The sequence below is a fragment of the Oncorhynchus mykiss genome, chromosome 7 (genome assembly GCF_013265735.2).
Source record: "Oncorhynchus mykiss isolate Arlee chromosome 7, USDA_OmykA_1.1, whole genome shotgun sequence".
NCBI lineage: Eukaryota > Metazoa > Chordata > Actinopteri > Salmoniformes > Salmonidae > Oncorhynchus > Oncorhynchus mykiss.
In genome coordinates, this window is record NC_048571.1 from 44,687,873 (window position 1) to 44,710,955 (window position 23,083).

General features: G+C 42.3%; 2 protein-coding genes across 6 annotated transcripts in view; both read left to right on the plus strand.

Moving 5' to 3' along the window:
- LOC110527864 (band 4.1-like protein 1) overlaps positions 1 to 23,083 on the plus strand; it is a 108,310-nt gene that overhangs the window by 18,087 nt on the left and 67,140 nt on the right. The gene's annotated exons all lie outside the window — the stretch shown is intronic.
- LOC118965288 lies at positions 5,919 to 7,430 on the plus strand. The gene has a single exon (XM_036983329.1). It carries the CDS (start codon positions 6,683 to 6,685, stop codon positions 7,427 to 7,429), a length of 747 nt encoding a protein of 248 aa, XP_036839224.1. The 5' UTR covers positions 5,919 to 6,682; the 3' UTR covers position 7,430.

The window sequence follows — 23,083 nt, forward strand, 5'->3', positions numbered from 1 at the left end:
TAGTGTGTATTGACTAGCAGTTTGTGCCCCTGAGTCAGGTCTTTGGATAATTTAGTAGAGTCTCGGTGAGGGACATTATGGGTAAGCATGTTGGCCATTTTATTTTTATTTTATTTCACCTTTATTTAACATGTTGGCCATGACTTCATGCCTGCCCTCTCTTCCCTTCCTCCACCCCTCTGTCCTCCGGTCTATAGCACATTCAGATCAGATTGATGGTTTTTATAACTGGCAGCATTTCTACTAAGGATTCCAATGAACTGGGATTAAGGGCCAGCATACTAAACAGAGAGGTATATATGAGAGGGTCGACTGCTATCTATTCCCTCTGCTTCGATCTGACAAGCAGCCCATGAAGGGAGGGAGTGTCCCGGTGGTGACTGATGTGCAGGATCAGGATCAGTCTGAGTTGTAAAGCTGTGTGTGGTGCAGTAGAGATGGTGTGGGTGTGTGTAGCTCTAAACTGAACTGGGTTTATTTTGGAGCTGGTTTGGTGTGTGTGTGTAGTCTGTCGCTCACTGCACAGTTGGGTAGGGAGGGGTTGGTCTGGATGACGGTCTGGAGACAGGGTCAGCCAGGCTATCAGTAAGGCCTCCTGAGGGTAGGTACTGTCCGGTGAGTAGCACTCTGTGGAACAGCTTGTTGGCTGTCAAGAAGTCAACTCCCTTTTCTGCCAGAAAGCTCACACACATGCATACACATAGACACGCACGCACATACACACACATGTAGTTACAGGCCCTGCGCCGCAGTGACGCATAACCTCAGTGGGAGGTACAGACCATGAGAAGAGCCTCCTCTCTCACTTATAAACACGCTACGACGTTGCGACAGTGTGTGTGTGTACTGCATGTGTCTCTCTCTCTTTGTGTGTGTATGTGTAAATTACATGGTGCCTCTTTTAGACGGCTGTACTGTTTGTGTGTATTTGAGAGCTCCCACGTGAGAAGCTGCAGTACTGTAGCTGTGAGTCGTTTGAGAGGCTGTGAATCTGTTGGCGAACTACTCTAACGAGTCAATCTCCGTGTGAAACCATGTTGTGCAACAGTGTAATCCTTCAGTATGGGCTGTATTTATCTGTCTTTGCAGATGGATTCTTGTAGCCTACACTGTTACAAAAAAAGGGTTCCAAAAGGATAGCCATTTTCAGTTCCAGGTAGAACCCTTTTGGGTTCTATATAGAGCCCTCTGTGGAAAGGGTTCTACATGGAACCGAAAAGGGTTCTTCAAAGGGTTCTCCTATGGGGACAGCCAACTAACCCTTTAAGGTTCTAGATGGCACCTTTTTTAGAGTATATCTGGACAGCTTTGGTGTGTGTTTGGGTGCAACAGAGGGATTTATGGTCTGCTGCTTAATAAACACATGATTAGCTGGCACTTGTGCAGAGTACAGGGGACACCACGAGCCGCCAGAACAGCTTCAATGCACTTTGGCATAGATTCTACAAGTGTCTGGAACTTTACTGGATGCGACACCATTCTTCCACAAGAAACTCCATCATTTTGTTGATGGTGGTGGAAAACACTGTCTCAGGCACCACTCCAGAATCTCCCATAAGTGTTCAACTGGGTTGAGATCTGGTGACAGCGCGCACACACACACACGCACCCTGTGCTCCTTTGAGATCCCCTCTTTCACAGTAACTGAGATCTCTTCTTCTAGCTATGGTAGCCAAAATAATGGGGAACTTGGCATTTTTACAAATGACCCTAAGCTTGATGGGATGTTAATTGCCTAATTAACTTGGGAACCACACCTGTGTTCAAAGCGCCTGCTTTCAATATACTTTGTATTTTATTTATTTTACTTTTATTTACAATGACGGCCTATCCCGGACGCCGCCCTATGGGACAATCACGAACGATTGTGATACAGCCTGGAATCAAACCAGGGTCGGTAGTGATGCCTCTAGCACTGAGATGCAGTGTCTTAGAGCGCTGCGCCACTCGGGAGCCCCCGAGTTTCCTTTATTTTGGCAGTTGCCTATATACTGTGAGTTCAATCAGTCTGTTGTGAGAATAGGTATGGTGACTTAAGGCGGACCAACAATCCCCTGTGGTGGGGTCTGAATCTGGGGAATAGAGCCTGTTTGTTTCACACCAGCGCACAGAGCCAGTAGACATACGCTAGCAGATGTACACATCTTTTACACTGCAGAGGATGAATGTCAGTAAAAGCACAATCACTTGTGTTAATGTGTTCCACTGCTAGCTCAAGGACACCTGCCTCATTTCACCATGCTGCCGCTTTCTACTGATGGATTTTTGTTTGTCTTCTGTGAGATACTCTGGACCGGCAGCAGTAGTGGATTTAAAAAAAAGATGGTGCAGTACTGCAGTTATTTGGCACATCAATAAAAACAAAACATTTTAAGTAAATGCTGCTCGAACATGGTTTGCAGTTTGAGACATTTCAGAAGATTATACAGATTTAAATCATTGGTTAGAAGGCCTGTACAGTTTGGCTTTGCAGAAAACGATCTTGCAGTCCGAATTTTAATTTAAAACCTCTTAAAGGTTTGGGCTCCTGAGTGGCGCAGCGGTCTAAGGCATTGCATCTCAGTGCTAGAGGCTTCACTACAGACCCTGGTTTGATTCCAGGCTGTATCACAACTGGCTGTGATTGGGATTCCCATAGGGCAGCACACAATTGGCCCAGCGTCGTCCGGGTTTGGGGTAGGCCGTCATTGTAAATAATTATTATTTTCTTTACTGTCATGTCTTGGGCTATGCCGGATTAAATGATATGACATGCTATTCTATAAAATAATTTATCCGTAATTAATATCACTTGATTGAGCTAATCATGTAAATGTAATTAACTAGAGAGTCGGGCACCACAAAATAATATTTATAGAGCTGTTATCTTCCGAATAAACTCTTAAAGACCTAGTAATATTTTAACATTAATCTTCATCTTACTTCAGTCTCATCTGAAAGTTGTACATTCTTGGTTATCTGCAAGAACCCTGGCTAACAATTTGAATCAGCAATACAAAATTGGGTTTAATTATTTATTAACTAAATACCTAACTAATGACAGAGAATTCACATACACACAATTAGTCATAACTTGATTACAAATTACGTCATAAAGGAAAACGTTCCTAGCGGGCGGAACAGATATGACAGCTTGTTACACAAAGGAAAAGGGGCTGGGTTGGAGTGAAAGAGCGAGAAGACTGAGGGACACAGGGAGAAGCTGTGCTATCGTAAATACAGTATCTTATGCATTCTAAATTACTGCCCATTTGGAAAAGGAAAATGCAATAAATATTTACTCTGAGCTGCGCTTCAGTAGGTTGGTGGTAGATGGAAGGCCGTGTTGCCAAACCGAGTCCTCTGTCCTTTGAAGAATGTCTCTGGTTGTCAATTGGATACGTTGTAGTAACGTCGTTGTGTAATAGACGGGATACTCTGTCTGTTCATTCCTAACCTGCTTTTGCAGCTGCGTTCGCTAACTCAACAGCTAGGAGGTATCCCTTCTGTAGTGAATAAGAGTTCAAAGTTCATACCATTCGCAACCAAAGCTTATGCTGATGTTGGCTTTGTTCTGTAGTTATTATCTGAACCATTCTGACATAGGACCGTCGCCCTCGTATCCTCGGAACAGGAAGTTATGTTGTCGTCAAGGCTTTATATAGGAAGGGAGAAAAGGGGTGTGTGTCATAGTTTACAACCTCTGTCTCTTCACGTGGGCGGGCCACTGAGTGAGCAGCAATATCTTATGAAAACCCACATCTCACATTTTAGAAGCTAAAATCACATTTCATCCCATCACAAATAATTTCATATTCAAACATTTAAATTGAACAACAATTCCATGTGAATCCGATAACTCTGATGTGTAGACTTTCCACTGTAGAGTTTGTAGAGTTTATGTCATCTTATCATTGATGAGAATGTCTCAGATGACAACTGAACTGACATCATATTCATTAAGTACCACCGCATATGTTCAATTGTTCGGATTACCAGAATATAGTTCATTTCCCCCCACATTTTGATGTTCCCAGAATCTCTATGTTAACCAGGTTTAAAAAAAATGTAACCTCAGTAGGGTAGAGAGAGGAAAAAGGGGGGAAGAGGTATTTATGACTGTCATAAACCTATCCCCCAGGCCAACGTCACGACATTACTGACTTGTCTAGTTAAATAAAGGTAAAAAATTCTCAGCCATTTCCTGGTTGCTAAAATTCTAATAGTTCACCTAATTTCAGTTTGTGACAAAACAAGCAGTCATTGTGTAGAAGATGATTGTACCATCTAAACCAATGTGAAGTATATTTTCCATAACTAAAAATATTGTATTTCCAACTGTTTGAAGCTGATGTACAAAACTGAAAATAAAAGTCACAAAAATGACACTTAAGAACGGGAAGAATAGAAATGGTGCACATAGAACAGATCTACTGCTTCTTAGACTTGCTTTCAATGAGAATTACATATCTATAACTCAATTTCTATGTGAATTTGGTCAGTCGCCCAAAAGTCACATATTGTAGCTTCAACAAAGACACAATCTTGTGGTTCAGTTACAGCTTAACGCCTTAGGGCAGACGGAAAACAGTCAATAACGTTCTGTAGATATGTATATTTGCAAAAAACCCTTGACGTGTTAATAGGCAGTGAATGACTAACCAGACAAAACAATACTGTTACCTCTGTTTCTGCTACTCATATTAATTGAATGAGAATGCATGCAATAAGTAGCGAATAGGCTGACTTTTGTAGTGACCTTTGTAATGCAATACAGTACTGACTTTTGTAGTGTACTATATAGGGCACAGTTAGCTTGCACTTTACACACCTTTCTGCAACATTACCATGGCTCTGAGACAGAGAGTAGTCAAGGGCTTCTGACCATGTTTTCACCTGCTGTTTTCTGTGAGCTCCGAGCATGCCACAGTAATGAGAAGCCCAATGGCTGCGATTATTCATGTGAGCTTCAACCTGAGCTAAGGTCACAGGCGTGCCACATGAACGTGCAAATGTATTTCCCGAGAGTCGTCCATCTCCTCATTTGAATTCCATGCTGTCACTGTCACTTGTCCGCTCAAGCTTAACATTGTTGTCATCTATTGCCCACCAGGTGCCCTTGGAGAGTTCCTCAATGACCTTGGCACCTTGATGAGCTCAATTTCCTGACGATGGCTCACTGCTCTTCATACTTGGTGACTTCAACCTCCCGACGTCTGCCTTCGATTTAATTTCTTTCCAACTCTTTCTTTCCCCTCCTTGTTTCTTTTGACCTCACACTTTCCCAGTCCCTCCAACTCACAAGGCAGGCAATACGCATGACCTCATCTTTACTAGTCTGCTCGCCTACTAATCTCACTGCAACCCCCTCCAGGTCTCTGATTAATTTGTTTCCTTTTCTGTCTCCCTTTCTCCAACCCTAACCACTCAGGCCCTACCCAGATGGTCATGCGCCGTCACAATCTTTGCTCTCTCTCTCTCTCTCTCTCTCTCTCTCCCATACGCTCTTATCTCTCCATTCTGCTAAATCCTTCTCTCTTCTGTCTCCTGATTTTGCTTCTTCGACCCTACTCTACTCCCTTTCTGCATCCTATGACTCGCACTGTCCCCTTTCCTTCTGGGCGGCTCGTCCCTCCCCTCCTGCTCCGTAGCTGAGTGACTCATTGCAAGCTTACAGAATGGGGCTGCGGGCAGCTGAGCGAAAATGGAGAAAAACAAAACTTCCGGAGGACCTATCATCCTTTCAGTTCCTCCTCTCTACCTTCTCTTCCTCTGTATCTGCTGCTAAAGCCACTTTCTACCACTCTAAGTTTCAAGCTTCTTCTTCTAACCCTAGGAAACTATTTTTTCCACTGGTCTCACTCACACAGAACTACCCTATGCCTTGACCTCTTTTTACCCTTTCTCTCCAGATGACATCCTGTGACTAGTGAGGTCTGGCCACCCGAAAACCTGCCCGCTCGACCCCATCCCCTCCTCCCTTCTCCAGACTATCTCTAGACACCTTATCCCATTCCTCACTTCCCTCATCAACTCATCTCTGACCACTGGCTGCGTCCCCTCTGACTTGCTTCCCTCTTCAAGAAACCAACACTCTTCTGACATCAAGAACTATGCACCTGTATCCCTTCTTTCTTTTCTTTCCAAAACACTTGAGCGTGTTGTCTCTGAACTTTCTCCTTATCTCACTCAGAATGATCTTCTTGACCCTAACCAGTCAGGCTTCAAGACGGGTCACTCAGCTGAGACTGACACTGCTCTTCTCTGTGTCACGGAGGCTCTCCGCACTGTAAAAACTGACTCTCTCTCCTCTGTTCTCATCCTCCTAGATCTATCTGCTGTCTTTGACACCGTGACCCATCAGTTACTCTTCTCCACCCTCTCAGGGTTGGGCGTTTCAGGCTCTACACATTATTGGATAGCATCCTACCTGGCAGGCTGCTCCTACAAGGTGACGTGGAGAGGATCTGTGTCTTTACCACATACTCTCACTACTGGTGTCTCCCAGGGCTCGGTTCAGGGCTCGGTTCAAGGCCCTCTCCTCTTCTCTCTATACACCAGGTCACTTGGCTCTACCATATCCTCACATGGTCTTTCCTATCATTGCTATGCGGATGACACACAACAACTTTTCTCCTTCCCCCTTTCTGACACCCAGGTGGCAAAGCACATCTCTGAGTGTCTGGCAGATATCTCAACTTGGATGTCGGACCACTCACCTCACCTCAACCTCGACAATATGGAACTGCTCTTCCTCCTGGGGAAGGCCTGCCCACTCAAAGACCTCTCCATCACGGTTGACAACTCCATAGTGTCCCCCTCCCAGAGTGCAAAGAACCTTGGCGTGACCCTGGACAACACCCTGTCTTTCTCTGCAAACATCAAAGCAGTGACTCGCTCCTGCAGTTTCATGCTCTACAACATCCTTGGAGTACAACCTCTCCTCACACAGGAAGTGGCGCAGGTCCTAATCCAAGCACTTGTCCTCTCCCGTATGGACTACTGCAACTCGCTGTTGGCTGGGCTCCCTGCTCGTGCCATCAAACCCCTGCAACTTATCCAAAACGCAGCATCGCACCTGGTTTTCCACCTTCCCAAGTTCTCTCATGTCACCCTGCTCCTCTGCACACTACACCTGCTTCATGTTGAAGCTTGCATCCACTACAATACCATGGTACTTACCTATGGAACAGCAAGAGGAACTGCCCCTCCTTACCTTCAGACTATGCTCAAACCCCACACCTCAACCCGAACACTCCATTCTGCCACCTCCGGTCTCTTGCCCTCCAACCCCAACGGGAGGTCAGCTCCCCCTCAGCCCAGTCCAAAATCTTCTCTGTCCTGGCACCCCAATGGTGGAACCAGCTTCACCCTAAAGCTAGGACACCAGAGTCTCCCTGCCCATCTTCCGAAAACATCTGAAACCCTACCTCTTCAGACAGTATCTTAAATAATCCTCCTCACTTCGACCCCCCCCCCCCCCCCCAAATAAATAAAAATAGATAAAAAGAACACAACCAGCACTTGCACTTGATAACCCCCGCCCCCCTATGCCTGTGATATGTGGTTGTCCCACCTAGGTATCTTAAGATGAATGCACTAACTGTAAGTCACTCTGGATAAGAGTGTCTGGTAAATGACTAAAGTATAAATACCAGAGCATTTCTCTACCAGTCAGGAACTTAACATTTTTGCAGATGCTCTTATCCAGAGCAACTTACAGTAGTGCGTCCATGCATTTTAATTTGTAACAGTCCCCTGTGGGAATCAAACCCACAACCCTGGCATTGCAGGTGCCATGCTCAACCAACTGCGCCATACAGGACCCTGTGGCAAGACATCAGATACAGAGACAGGTATCCACAGTGCCATAATAACAATGTCATGAGAGTATCCACCAGCCTTAATGCAATTAACTGTGTTCCGGAGACCCACTTACCTTCTCCCGTATAGATTTCCCTCAGCCATAGTGAATACCACCCCTCTGTGTCAGCTCAGCTGAAGGCTGTTCAGGGTGAAGCTGTACTTTGGTAGAAATCCCCATAAACTGACGATGAGTCGCCATTTATAGTTTGGATGGAAATGATCCAACGATTATGTTCAATATGATAATAAACTACATTCATCTACATCAATCTGACTCCAATATTATGTGAATCAATGCAACAGGCACTTTATGTTTCTGTAGGAGTCTAGTCAAGCTAGCGAGCCTCACATCACCACTTAGTATGACTATAATGAACATGTCTAACTTGCACCATTATGCAATTATTAAGAGACTAGATACAAATAGCTAATCCTGGCGACCAATGTTCTAGCAGTAATTTATTGAGGCAAACAGATCATAGATGTCATGGTGGTACCCGAGCATGTGTAGTATATAGTATAAATAAGAACTATCAATATACCTACTAAATACTCTGTAAAATGAGGAATGCATTTACTCAATTCAGCTAATATAATTTATTAGTCACAAAATAATTAACACTCAAACACTTAGTGTACATGATACATTACAGACTACTCAGAGTAAATGACGATCAACTAAATAAGATGTAACGTGCTAACACGTGTCTTCAATTCAGAATAATCTCTAAGAGAAAAAACGATATGATATACGCAGGAGCTTGGTAACAAGTTCTCAAAGTATGAACAAATTCCCTCTCCTGTTAACCAGGGCTCCCGAGTGTCGCAGCGGTCTAGGGAACTGCATCTCAGGGCCAGAGGTGTCACTACAGACCCTGGTTCAATTCCAGGATGTATGCTTCAACCAGCTGTGATTGGGAGTCCGCACAATTTGGTGATCGGGTGGCGCTCAGTGCTGTCCAGGGTAGGCTGTCATTGTAAATAAGATTTTTTTTCTTATTGACTTGCCTATTTAAATAAAATACAAATTCAAGCAGAAACTTGCCCCAACCTGAATTAACATTTCTTTGCACTTTGCTAGTAAAACAAACAAACATGAAAACACACCCAGATTATAATCACCTCAATAAAAATGATAGGAGCGCACCCCTGTGTAGCTGCTCTTTGAACTGTCCTCCATTCAATGAACAAAATAAGTTTCCATGTAACAATTATCAATAGCACTTACAGTACAATGAAACATCTCAAAATTCATAACTCTTTATGAACTATTGAAACAATGCAAACATGATAATTCAATTCACATTGTAACATTCATTTAGTCTATTTCACGTTTTAATACAGGCCTGGGCCATTATTTTCCATGGAGTGCCACATTAGAGTATATTTTTGCCATCACGGGCCAGAATCATATTACAGGATTATACGTCATGTGTATGACTGTATTGGCAGATATATCTACTGTAAATCACATCCAGATATGCTACTCATTTTACTTTTTTAACATGCACAGAAATAAACCACATCCATGTTCTCCTTTTGGTAGGTATTTTCATGATTAAACATGCATTGAATTACACGGAGGGAAAGGTACACTGCATTCAGCACCAAGGACAGAACTCTTGTTAACGGGTATGCACAAAAACACAAGAACGAGAGAGAGCTCAACATTACATTTAAACTACTCAATCAGTGTGAGGAGTGAAGTCTCTGATGGGCGTTAACTAGAGCAGTGCAGTCAGGTATAGTTTCTGACATTGCTATGCGCAGTATTGCTGAGAGGTGAGAGTCAGTAAGAGATAATCTGTGCCTTGACTTGTAATATTTCATCACTGAAAATGTCTGTTCACATACATAGGTTGACCCAAACAGTACAAACATCTTCTGAGCATGACTCCTAATCTTTGGAAAGTTTTGTTCATCGAGAGATGCATAGAACCTCGTCAGTGACATTGTTTTGAATAGTTCTCCAATCACTGCATCAGATCGAAGATCGATAAGCTCAAGTTGCAGGTCAGTGGGAGAGTTATCCACATTGAAGGTGAAAGGAGAGGAAACTAAGAGCATGTCATTTTCCACACTTTGAAATCCTCAAAACGATGAGAAAACTCACCGTTCAAAGCACGCAGCAGCGATGTATACTTCTCCCGCTGGTCATCTGATAGGGAACAGACTAGTAGTGTTGGAAGGTGGGTAAGATTGATGTTATCTGATAGGGAACAGACTAGTAGTGTTGGAAGGTGAGTGAGATTGTTGTCATCTGATAGGGAACAGACTAGTAGTGTCGGAAGGTGGGTGAGATTGATGTTATCTGATAGGGAACAGACAAGTAGTGTTGGAAGGTGAGTGAGATTGTTGTCATCTGATAGGGAACAGACAAGTAGTGTTGGAAGGTGAGTGAGATTGTTGTCATCTGATAGGGAACAGACTAGTTGTGTTGGAAGGTGGGTGAGATTGTTGTCATCTGATAGGGGACAGACTAGTAGTGTTGGAAGGTGAGTGAGATTGTTGTCATCTGATAGGGGACAGACTAGTAGTGTTGGAAGGTGAGTGAGATTGTTGTCATCTGATAGGGGACAGACTAGTAGTGTTGGAAGGTGGGTGAGATTGTTGTCATCTGATAGGGGACAGACTAGTAGTGTCGGAAGGTGGGTGAGATTGTTGTCATCTGATAGGGGACAGACTAGTTGTGTTTGAAGGTGGGTGAGATTGTTGTCATCTGATAGGGGACAGACTAGTAGTGTTGGAAGGTGAGTGAGATTGTTGGCTTCTACTTGACTGGTCAGGAGGAGTAATTGTCCCTTTAAGGCTTTGACAAGGCTGTACATCTGATGTGCAAAAATGCCCTTCCCTTGTAGTTTTGAATTCAGTTAATTCATGAGGCCATGATGTCCACGGTGAAGGCAAAATCAGCCAACCATTTTGTATCTTGTAGTTGAGGAAAATCCACATATTTTCCTTTCATTTGCAAAAACTCAGCAATCTCCGACTTCAGGTCCCACACCGTTTTAAGCACCTTCCCCAAACTCAGCCATCTCACGTTTGTGTGGTAGGGGAGATCTGCATCACCCAACTCGGTCTCTTCCAACAGTGAGACAAAGTGCCTGTGTTTCAATGATTTTGCTCATATGAAGTTTACCACTTTAGTGACTGTATCCACAATATGGCTCATTTTCAGAACACATTTACAGAGCACCTCCTGATGAATAATGCAATGCAGGAAAATATATTTTTTTGATCTGGGTTCCGCTCAACTACTTGATCTTGTATCCTTTTCAAAAGGCCAACGCTTTTTCCTGTCAAGTTTGGGCACCCATCAGGGGTCACACTGGATAACTTTTCAAAACTCAGTCCCAGCTTTGCCACACACTTATTAACCTCCTCCAAAAAATATTTCCCTGTGGTTGTGCACGTCATTGACTGCACTGAAGCTCCTCTGTCATTTCAAAGTCTGGGGTTATGCCTCGTCAGTATATCAACAACTGTGCCGTTTAATGTGTGCCGTTTCATTTCATGCTCTCATCCAGGGCCCAGGAGAAATAGGTGAAATCCTTTACCTTGTCTTTCAACTATTGTTCCATATTCTCTGCGATGTCCTCAACACGCCGTGTCACTGTTCATCTTGATAGGGAAATATTTTCAAACAGCTCTTTCTTGTCGGGGCAAAGTATTGCTGCAGAGTCAATTATACATTCTTTAATGAATTCGCCCTCAGCGAATAGCTTTCTATAGCTAGCTCTCCCAATTCCGTCTTTTGCTGAATGCAGTTTTGTGAAAAGTCCTTGCTCCTTTTGCAACAGGGAAAACAACTCTTTTGATGCACTTGTCCTCTGCTCAGAAGACATATTCCTATATTTCTCTGCATGTTTCGTCTGGAAGTGTCGGGACAAGTTGTAGTCTTTCAAGACAGCGATGCTCTCTTTGCACACTAAGTGCACAGCTTTCCCTGGTACCTCAATAAAGAAACATTTCGCTGTCCACTCTTGCTGGAACACCCTACATTCATTATCTACTTTACTTTTCTTTGAAATCTTTGAAAAACTCATTTTTGCACAATTTCTAGCTAGCTATTATTTGTAACTGTAATGTGTCAGCCACTGTCTCCTTGTGCTGTGGTTATTTATAAGTGCCTTCAACATAGATAAATAATAAATGTCCCACAAGCGGTGGGCGTTAAATCATTACACAAAGGCAAGTATTCATTGGGATTTTAATTTGAATAACAAATACATTTTTCAAAGCTTTACTATCGCAAATTCTTTGATCTGAGCATGATTCCGCAAGCCGTATTGAATCAGGTCGCGGACTGCAAACGGCCCCCGGGCCGGCCTTTGCCCGGGCCTGTTTTTAATCTGTCTTCACAACTCCAACAGTGTCTGTGCTCCCAGGGTACTGTGGAAACCTCCCTCCCGGAGAAAGCCCCAGATAAGGTGTGTTTGACCTCTGTGATAGCCCACAAATCGTCAACCATTCAAACAATGTCATGAACCGTGATTGAGACATCCCGCTGTTCTCCCACGCCAGCTAGTCGCAAGTCGCGAGTATCACCTTCTTATTCTTCCACCACAAAGCTCACAAGGACTCATCAAACACAGAGCAGAGGTTATGCTGGGCCTGAGGCAAGATCTGGCGGTGGACAACATACAAACGCTTTGGAAATGCTTTACCACAGAAGTGTAGCCTTCAGTGTGGATACAATAGCAGGCAATGCCTGGCTGGTAACAGATCTGTATGTGCTTTAACCAACTGCTTTGACATGTGGTGTTATGACATGCTTGTAGGCACTATAATTCACATGATAGAGCAGAGGGGTAGGCTAACTGCAATCTAATACCAGAATGATTGCCAATGATGAACAGACAGAGACAGAGAGAAATACTAAACGTTGTAAAGAGATTTGTGAAATTCTTCTGTCTCAGGGCCATTTCCCTCACTAGGCTCTTTGTCTCTGAGCCTAGTGGAGTAGCTCCCTGGATGTAAGCATGCCTGTTTGCTGTGAAATACAAAGACTTGATCCAGCATGAGTCCTCAGAAACGTCCATGGCTTTCCATGCTACATCACTATACTAGAGGTGTGCTGACCCGACTATACTCGTACTTCAAATCAAAGCAAAATGTATATGCAACATGGGCCGAATACAACAGGTACTTACAGTGAAATTATTACTTACAACTTGGTAGCAGAGAGAACAGTCTATGACTAGAGTCTTTGACAATTTTTAGGGCCTTCCTCTGACACCGCCTGATATAGAGTTCCTGGATGGCAGGAAGCTTGGCCCCAGTGATGTGCTGGGCCTTACGCACTACCCTAGTAGTGCCTTGCGGTCGGAGGCCAAGCAGTTGCCATACCAGGCAGTGATGCAACAGGTGTTGTATGTCTCAGACAGGGGGAGTCAGGCCTAAGAAAGTTGAATAAATAAGCAACAACCAGTGGGTCTTGCGACGGGTATACAGAGATAACCTGCCTAAATAAACTGGTCATCTTGGGCACTTAGTGGTCTGCTTGAAACATGCTGGTATTACAGACTCTGACAGGGAGAGGTTGAAAATGTCAGTGATTACACTTGCCAGTTGGGTAGTGCATGCTTGGAGTACACGTCCTTGTAATCTGTCTGGCCCTGCTGCCTTGTGAATGTTGACCTGTTTAAAGGTCTTACTCACATCAGCTGCGGCGAGTGTGAGCACACAGTCATCCAGAACAGCTGGTGCTCTCATGAATGTTTCAGAGTTACTTGCCTCGAAGTGAGCATAGAAGTAATTTAGCTCGTCTGGTAGGCTCGTGTTACTGGGCAGCACTCAGCTGTGCTTCCCTTTGTAGTCTGTAATAGTTTGCAAGTCCTGCCACAACCGACGAGCGTCGGAGCCGGTGTAGTATGATTCGATCTTAATCCTGCTTTGCCTGTTTGATGGTTCGTCGGAGGGCATAGCGGGATTTCTTAAAAGTTACTGTGGGGACAACGTCATTGATGAAGCCAGTGACTGATGTGGTGTACTCCTCAATGCCATCGGAAATGTATCCATAATTGACAGTTGATAGTCGGATCGGATGATACTCGTGATCAGAAAACACAGAAGTGTTTTAATATGCCTAAATAGATTTTGCCTATAGATGAAATAAGATTCAGAGTATGAGCAGCACGGAGGGTGTGTGTGTGTGTGTGTCTGTGTGTCTGTGTCCTCAATTTGCAGCACGCAGTTTGCTGTCACTCAGTCAGAATGCGCATCAACGTTTCATCTTTTCTCCCTACCCTCTCCCTGCTTGTTAGATACTATGCACTTTTAGAGCTTGCACAAACCTCCAACCCATTTGATTGACAATAGTAGCAGGCTAACAGAAGGCATCATCAAGAAATTATCAGACCGAAACATGCAAGGAGAAGTGGTTGGGTGAAATTATGAAGCAAAGCGAGTGGACCAATCAGAGCAGCAGGATCAATGTACAGTCCACCCTTCTCTTTACAAAACTAGCCAGTTGAGCTATTTAGAACATGTAGCAATTTGCATTTGATTGAACGATGCACGCTGGCACCCAAAATAAAAACAATTCCGATCACAGATTATAATAAAAAATACTCTGATCAAAATCGTATCAGGACAATTGCCCATATCCGTTACGATACTAGTTTTGTCCAACTACTCAGCACACCCCCTAGTAAATACAGTATGACATGAGGGATGCATACAGTCAAGGTTGGGTAAGTTACTTTCTAAATGCAATCCATTACTAGTTACCTGTGCCAAATTGTAATCCTTCATTTACTTTTGTATTGCCCAAACTCAGTATTGTAATCTGATTACATTGAGTTACTTTTAGATTACTACCCCCTTAAGGCATTTGAAGAAGACAAAGATGTATGTTACCAATTGAACAACATCTATTGCAGGATAAATCAATGTTAAAGTTTACATAGCTGGCCATGTATGGATGTTACATTTTACTTTATGGGTTGGTTATTTAGGCTTCTTCTCACCCATTGTTTTCTACTACATACTGTATAATAATACGATTAAAAATAGACTTTGGTTTTTATTGTCAAGATATATCAGAATTCCAGTCATTACATTAAATGTTATACCCCTTGATCTTCAAGAATAGGACTTGGAAATATGGGAGTATTGATTAGCCATATTGTTTTACCCGAGCATAACCCCAAAACTAAGGACTTATTAGCCAGCCCTACTCTGTTGTTTATGATTTTGCTGTCATGGAGGACTGATTGTGCTCATTGATTCTAGTTGAAAGGTAAATGCTGCGCTCATTGAACGGCATGCTTTGAGCACTGCTGAAAAGTGCTATTTACATGTGAACAATTATTTGCTATATGCCTATTGTTTACCTTGTTGTTGGTGACACTTTGATATTTTGATAATATGCAGCTGTTTTAAAGGGCGACTCCACAGAAGAAACAATAACAAAACAGTTGCACCGCCTCTGTTTTGGTTAAAAGCTGAGGGATGGGCCTGGAGAAATGTAACCACTCTCAGATTAATAGACAGAGCTATGAATGCAAGGACTGACAATACATGATATCAACATGATTGTTTTAACCATGCTATGAGGCTATACAGCGTTTGTTTGCATTCACAATGTTTACAAACATTAGAGAATTACAAGCTTGTATTTTGAGTTCTCATGGAGTGTAACACTTGAACTAAGCTCATGAGGCATTTATAAGTTAAATTCTTCAAGATCCATTGACTCTTGAAGAATATAACTTATAAATGCCTCATGAGCTTAGTTCAACTGTGAGAACCCCAAAAATATGCATGTTATAATCTATAAATACAGAAATGGATGTACCAACTACAGATTGCCCCTCTAAGTCTATCAAAAGTGTTCGAGTTTGAGCATCTGTCCATTAGGCCTGTGTTTTTTTTTAATGTATCAGCGTGAATCAGACTGAGCAATAAAAGCCCCACTTTTATTCCATAGGCTGGAATCTGCACTGTGCAGCTGTTGCAAGAGTGCATTTTTCACTGGCTGTCCACTGGTTAAACAATGTTAGATAGGCAGTTTAAACTTCTTGAATTCAACCATCATTGGGTTCAAATACACATTTAGATTTGTGAACAGCCATCCACAACAACCACAATCCATAAGGCGCAAATAGCTAAAGGAGAGAGCAGCAGTGTGATTCACATCCGCATCAATGCGCTACAGTATGTAAATAATACGTGATATCCATGTCACTGTAGACCACACCACTGCTGTCATCCTTACCTCCAAGGGTTTATTCAAGTTGGTTAATCTTTGGATGCCGACAGCAGTCGCACCATTGGAAGACTTAGCTTGGACTGTAGCCTACAAAAGCCTATTCCTGCTCTTTTCCCACGATACATCAAACACGTTTGGTGTGTCATTATAGTGGTCTCTGACTTCTAGTCAGACTCGCTCAGGTGGAACAAACTTAATCTTGCGCCTTTTTTCAATGCTGATTTTAAATGTCATTGAGAAAACAGAAGTGTCAAAGATTTTTTTTTTACCACAAAACATCCTTTCTGAATTTAAAAGTAATCCACAAAGTAATCATCTAGTTTTTCAAAAGCATCTAATCTGATTACAATATTTTTACATGTAATCTGTTTACATGTAATCTGTTACTTACCAACGCTGCATACAGTACAATATGACTTCCATTTAACACATCCTTTAAAGCTGAATTAGTCAATTTATTTGAAATACAATTTTCAATGAACAATTCCACCTATGATCTGTGAGTCAAGGACAGGGTGTATATGTATGTGTGTGGCTCCTTCCCTCAGACTTGTTTCTGTGGCAGAGTGACCTTGTGTCATAAACGCTTGATTCCACTAACAGATTGCACAGCAGATGTCACATAGTGCCGGGGGCTTCAGAGATTGGTTAACCAGGTTCCTTCAGGAGTTAGAGAAGGGTGAGAGGAGTGGAAGACAGTTTGTGGAACTGAGAGATTGATGGAACAAACAGTGTGGTGTGGCAAATCTCATTGAGGAAAAAAACATAAATAACCAAACACTCCCTGCTCTTTCTAGTACAGTCAGTAAGCATTTATCTGGATGTGTTTCAATCAATGATCCCCAGGTCTAGGTTAATAAACTTTGCGTTTGCTTATTATGTCTCATTGGATTCAGCTGCTTCTCCCTCGGGTATCACTTCTACACCCTGTGGTGTACCAGTCAAAAGTTTGGACACCTACTCAATTAAGGGTTTTTCTTTATTTTTACTCTTTTCTACATTGAAGAATAATAGTGATGACATCAAAACTATGAAATAACACACAGAATCATGTAGTAACCCCCAAAAATAGTTAAACAAATCCAAATATATTTTAGATTCTTCAAAGTAGCCACCCTTTGCCTTGATGACAGCTTTGCACACTTGACAATGCTTTCCATCAGTCTTGAAGGAGTTCCCACATATACTGAGCACTTGTTGAGCACGTGTCTTGAATTCTAAATAAATCACCTACAGTGTCACGAGCAAAGCTCCCCCACACCATCACACCTCCTCCTCCATGCCTCACGGTGGGAACCACACATGCGGAGATAATCCATTCACCTACTCTGCGTCTCACAAAGACACAGTGGTTGTAATCAAAAATCTCAAATTTGGACATCAGACCAAAGGACAGATTTCCACCGGTCTAATGTCCATTGCTTGTGTTTCTTGGCCAAAGCAAGTCTCTTCTTATTATTGGTGTCCTTTAGTAGTGGTTTCTTTGCAGCAATTTGACCATGAAGGCCTGATTCACACAGTCCCCTCTGAACAGTTGATGTTGATGTGTCTGTTACTTGAACTTAGTGAAGCATTTACTTGGGCTGCAATATCTGAGGCTGGTAACTCTAATGACCTTATCCTCTGCAGCAGAGGTAACTCTGGGTCTACCTTTCCTGTCGCGGTCGTCATGAGAGCAAGTTTCATCATAGCGCTTGATGGTTTTTGGGACTGCACTTGAAAAAACGTTCCAAGTTCTTGAAGTTTTCCGTATTGACTGACCTTCATGTCTTATAGTAATGATGGACTGTTATTTCTCTTTGCTTATTTGAGCTGTTCTTGCCATAATAGGGACTTGGTCTTTTACCAAATAGGGCCATCTTCTGTATACCACTCCTACCTTGTCACAACACAAATGATTGGCTTAAATGCATTAAGATGGAAAGAAATTGCACAAATTAACTTTTAACAAGGCACACCTGTTAATTGAAATGCATTCCAGGTGACTACCTCATGAAGCTGGTTGAGAGAATGCCAAGAGTGTGCAAAGGGTGGCTACAAAGGGTGTCTACTAAATCAAATATCTTTTGATTTTTTCAACACTTTTTTGGTTACTACATGATTCCATATGTGTTATTTCATGTCTTCACTTCTTCTACAATTTAGAAAATAGCAAAAATAAAGAAAAAGCCTTGAATGAGTAGGTGTGTCAACTTTTGACTGGTACTGTACATCTATAACATATGACTGATCTTGTTAGGTCATGTTTGTGAATGATCCCTTACAGTGATATAGGTCCTAGAGCTCAGTGATGATTCATCTTTAACCCTACTTTACTTTTAAAGAGATTTGAGCAGCACATGATCATTACAATGTCACCCCAAAGAGCTTCACTGTTATTATTTGCGGTGGGGCGATGTGGTGCAGCTGCAGAGATGTGCCTCTGCTTTATTGGCTGCTTGCTGTAACGGAGCCGTCAACAGATAGCTAACTGCTTATTATTCCAGTCCTATCAGATCAGAAAGGGCATCAAGCTTAAGCAGCAGCACCATACCTACCTCCACCCATGCCCAGTGTCTCTATCCTCACACCCACCACAGAGAAGCAGCATCTGCAAAACATGCAGAGTATTAGAACGACTCTCACAGCGTTGGAGTGGACTCTTCTAATAAATCAGTTGTGTACTCAGTGAATGTGAGTCTGAGATCTGAGGACACATCCATCCATCCAGTATCACAGAGTTTTTTTATTTGGTCCAGTGGACAGGTTGTTTCCTTCCTCAGTCCAGAGACCAGCTCCTTCCCGCTGTACTGCAGACTTTGTGCTGTCCGTATGCAGCCCCCCCCCCACAAAGATGCCCATATGGCATGGCCCTGTGCCACCCTCGGCCTGCCTGAGCAGTGAGCAGTAGGGCACATGCTCCAAAAGGGCTGTGTGTGTGTGTGTGTGTGTGTGTGTGTGTGTGTGTGTGTGTGTGTGTGTGTGCGCGCGCGCGCGCGTGTGTGTGTGTGGCTGATTACTGCTTCACGCTCTGTTGTCATAGCATTTGAGGGATAATTTCCTGGTCATAGCTTAATCTTGTGATTTGATGCAAGAATAGTTGAGCACTATCTCCCATGCCATAGGCTCCTGTCTCCTCTCGTCTCTTCTCCTTTCCTCCCCTCTTCATCCTGCTCTGGTTATGTCAGCCAGCGTGAAGTTCCTCACCCACAGTAACCTGCAGTATTTTGCATACTGGTGGAAGAATGGCTGTAGATGGGCATATCAGATACATTCTATAATTTTGGTAACTGGTATCAGGGAATGTCATGACAAACCTTTCCAAAATATACAGTGTATAATTATTGGGACAGCATTTTTTCTTCTTTTGGCTATATACTCCAAGGGTTTGGATTTGAAGTCAAACAATGACTATCAGATTAAAGTGCAAACTGTCAACTTTAATTTGAGGGTATTTTCATATATATCGACGAACCGTTTAGAAATTACAGCACACTTTGGAGATAAGCACCCCATTTTAGGTTAGCAATAGTATTGGGACAAATTCACTTGTGTATTAAAATAGTAAAAAGTTATGTATTTGGTACCATATTTATAGCACGCAATGACTACATCAAGCTTGTGACTCTACACATTTGTTGCATGCATTTGCTGTTTTTTTTTGGTTGTGTTTCAGATTCTTTTGTGCCCAATGGAAATGAAAGGTAAATAATGTATTGTGTCATTTCGGAGTCACTTTTATTGTCAATGAGCACTTCTACATTAATGTGGATGCTGCCATGATTATGGATAAGGATCGTGAACAATGCTTAGTGAGAAAGTTACAGACAAATGTACAAAAAGTACTTTAATTTCTAAACAATTTAAACGATTTAAGCTGACAGTCTGCACTTTAAGCTCATGGTCGTTGTTTGATTTCAAATCCAAACTTTTGGAGTATAAATGCTTCATTTCCCAATAATTATGGAGGGCACTGTATTTGGAGTGTGTTGCCTGCCCTTACTACACAAAAGCTATTTGTGCACTAGTGACTATGTAGGGATTGTGTAGTGAATGTGTAGTTTAGGCTCGACTCAACATTCACAAGTTGAGTTTTATATTGTTTAGTAGGAAAACAGTAGTGTTTCAAGTAGTAATCAGGTAGAGATTTTTTTCTACTTGATGTTGGTAGTAAATAAGTCATCAACACTACAGCTTTATTACATGGGCTTGTCAATAGTCATCAGGTAGAGTTTTTACTTCTTGATGTTGGTAGTAAATAAGTGTCGCTACAGCCAGACTACACTGGGCTTTTCACAACAGCAGAAGAAGTCAAAACAGGAGGTAGAGGTTGTTAGCTAGCTACTGTTTTTGAGTCATTCAGGCCGTATTCCATCCGTCTGTGATTGGGAGTCCCATATGGCGGCGCACAATTGGCCTAGTGTCATCCAGGTTTTTGCCGGGGTTGGCCGTCATTGTAAATAAGTATTTGTTCTTAACTGACTTGCCTAGTTTAAAAAATATATATATATTTGACAATCCCAAATGTAATTATCTTCCATCCTTTGTCATCCTGTATTTCTTAGCCCTTATGCTGGCACAATCTGTAAGTTTAACTTTACTTTAAGGTTTATGAATACTTTCATGTCGTTGTTTAACCATTTATATACGTTTTTACCACATCAAAAAGATTGCTAGCTAAAGCGGTGTTAGCCGTTAGCCGTTTTCATAGAGATGTATTGAGTTTAGCCTAGCTGTTTGCTAGCCCCATTGAAATGTAGCTATGTACCCTCTTTTCCTCATGCTAGCTAATAAGTATGGGTGTTTTTATGCAAATGTATGTTCATATTGGTATACTTACCCATTCTGCTTACCTATTTTGACCTGTTGCCAAGGAGGCCCTTGACATAAGAAGACTGGAGGCCATTGTTGGTAAGAGTAACAGTTGATTGATTGTCTTTTGTCCGTGGCTTTATTTTCTTAAAGGTCACGTGGTGGAGAAATGAGGCTGCAACAAAAAAAGAGGATCTGAAGGTTAAGTCAAAGTTGAATGAAGACGAGGCCTTAAATGGATTTACAAAAGTGTATATATGTCATTTAATACGTCATCAATTTAATAAAAAATAAAAATGGCAATTAAGTTTGTATAAGCTTATTACTTGTTAGATGATATATCTAAAGTTTGAAACTTGAGGAAATAACATGTGCACTAGTCTAGTTGTGACATAGTAGTGAAACAAGATGTCAATAGTGATTCTGAAGAGACAAGCATTAGTAAATGTTTTCAATAGTAATTCAAAAGGGTTTTTGTAGGAAAAAATAAAGGACAACACTACACACAGAGATGGCAATAGTAATTCCATAGGGATTGAGTCGGAATACAGCAGTAATGTTGTCACGGCCGTCATTCAAGGAAGACCAATCTACGCGTGGTGAGCGTACATTTTCTTTTATTTAGTAAAATGTTGCCAACAAAACAAGAAATAACAAAAATGACCGTGAAGCTTACAAGGCCTATAGTGCCCCTAACAAGGACAACTTCCCACAATGACAAAAGGGGAAAAGACTGCCTAAGTATGATTCCAATTAAGAGACAACGATAGACAGCTGTCCCTGATTGAGAACCATACCTGACCAAAACATAGAAATACAAAAACATAGAAAACAGAACAGAATGCCCACCCAAATCACACCGTGACCAAACCAAATAGAGACATAAAAATGCTCTCTAAGATCAGGTCGTGACAAATGTGTAGACATTGTGTCATAATTCAATACTGAACCTGTAGGAATTGTGTAGGTTTTAAGTAGTTACATAGTAATCATTTAAGGGAGAATTATGTAATGATTAGAGTAGGAAATATGTGGTATTCACCAGTAGTGAAACATCCCAATTCATTACTACATAAATTACCACTGGTTTACCTCACATCTCAAAAGCAATCACATAGTAAAACCCGTAGGTTTTGTGTAAATCTTGTGTAGTAGTGATGAGTATTTTTTCCTGAGGGTGCTCTCCGTGGGTGTTCAATGCAATGCTGGGGCTGTATTGAAAAACACACACACACACACTCAGCACCACTGTCCTGCTGTTGCTTTGTCTGTATTCTGGATTGACTCTTTGTGTTGCTGTGGCCAGCTAGAAAGAGCTCTAGGCCAGCAGCATCCACTGAACCAGCAACCCATTTATCCTGTCCTTCTGTGAGCTCTCTATTACTCCCCACACAGCATAGGAAATGCAGCTCGCCCACTCCAGGTTTCTGCTAGACAGTGTGGTGTGACAGCAGGCCGTGGTGTACTGGCAGGAGCCAGCTGCCTCTGGGCAGCAGCAAGATGCCACTCAGTTTGTGCCTAGAAGGCACTCCTATACCAACCGTCCCAATGGACCCATGTGTCTGCACTGCCATTCTGAGGGGCACCAATGCAAATGTGGACCCATTAACTGTGGCACAAAGTGATTGATTTGCGGTGTTGAAGGCTCTCTGCAGAAAGTTCTATTACTGTCATAGAAAATCATCAGATACTTTAATATCTTTATCAGAAACAACCATGATCAATAGAATTGTTGTCTACATAAAAGTCATATTACTAAAACGAAGTCAGGTGAAAAACACTGTTCTCTCTCATTTCCTTTCGTTGTTGCTATGATGAATGATGCCAACACTACATTGATCAAATTCTCATGAGGGGAAACAGTGCCGCTGTCTGCCCCAGCACCATTGTTACTGTTTTGTTGATGAAAACGGAGGAGAAAAGCATTCAGAAGCATAGTAAAAAAAATGTGCCTCGCATATTCTGCTGTCCTATTGCTTGTGCAATGATGTTCGACCGAAAAAAAAACGAGAGTTCGTTGTTAGCAGTAACTTTTTTTGTTGTAATATCCCAAATGACAATTTCCCTAATTAAGGATTCCAGCTTTAACTAAATTCCCCAGCCTTCTCTGATGTTTGAGCCGATATGCTCTAGGGTTCTCCAGCAATCCCAGAACGACTCCTGTGTATCGGCCCCTGATCCGTCTTGATCCCCTGAGATAAATACTTATCTCGGCCAGTGAGGCCTCTGACA

What these genes read in the sequence shown, in the direction of transcription:
- LOC118965288 (XM_036983329.1), top strand. Translation starts at nt 6,683, where the DNA reads ATGTCGGACCACTCACCTCACCTCAACCTCGACAATATGGAACTGCTC.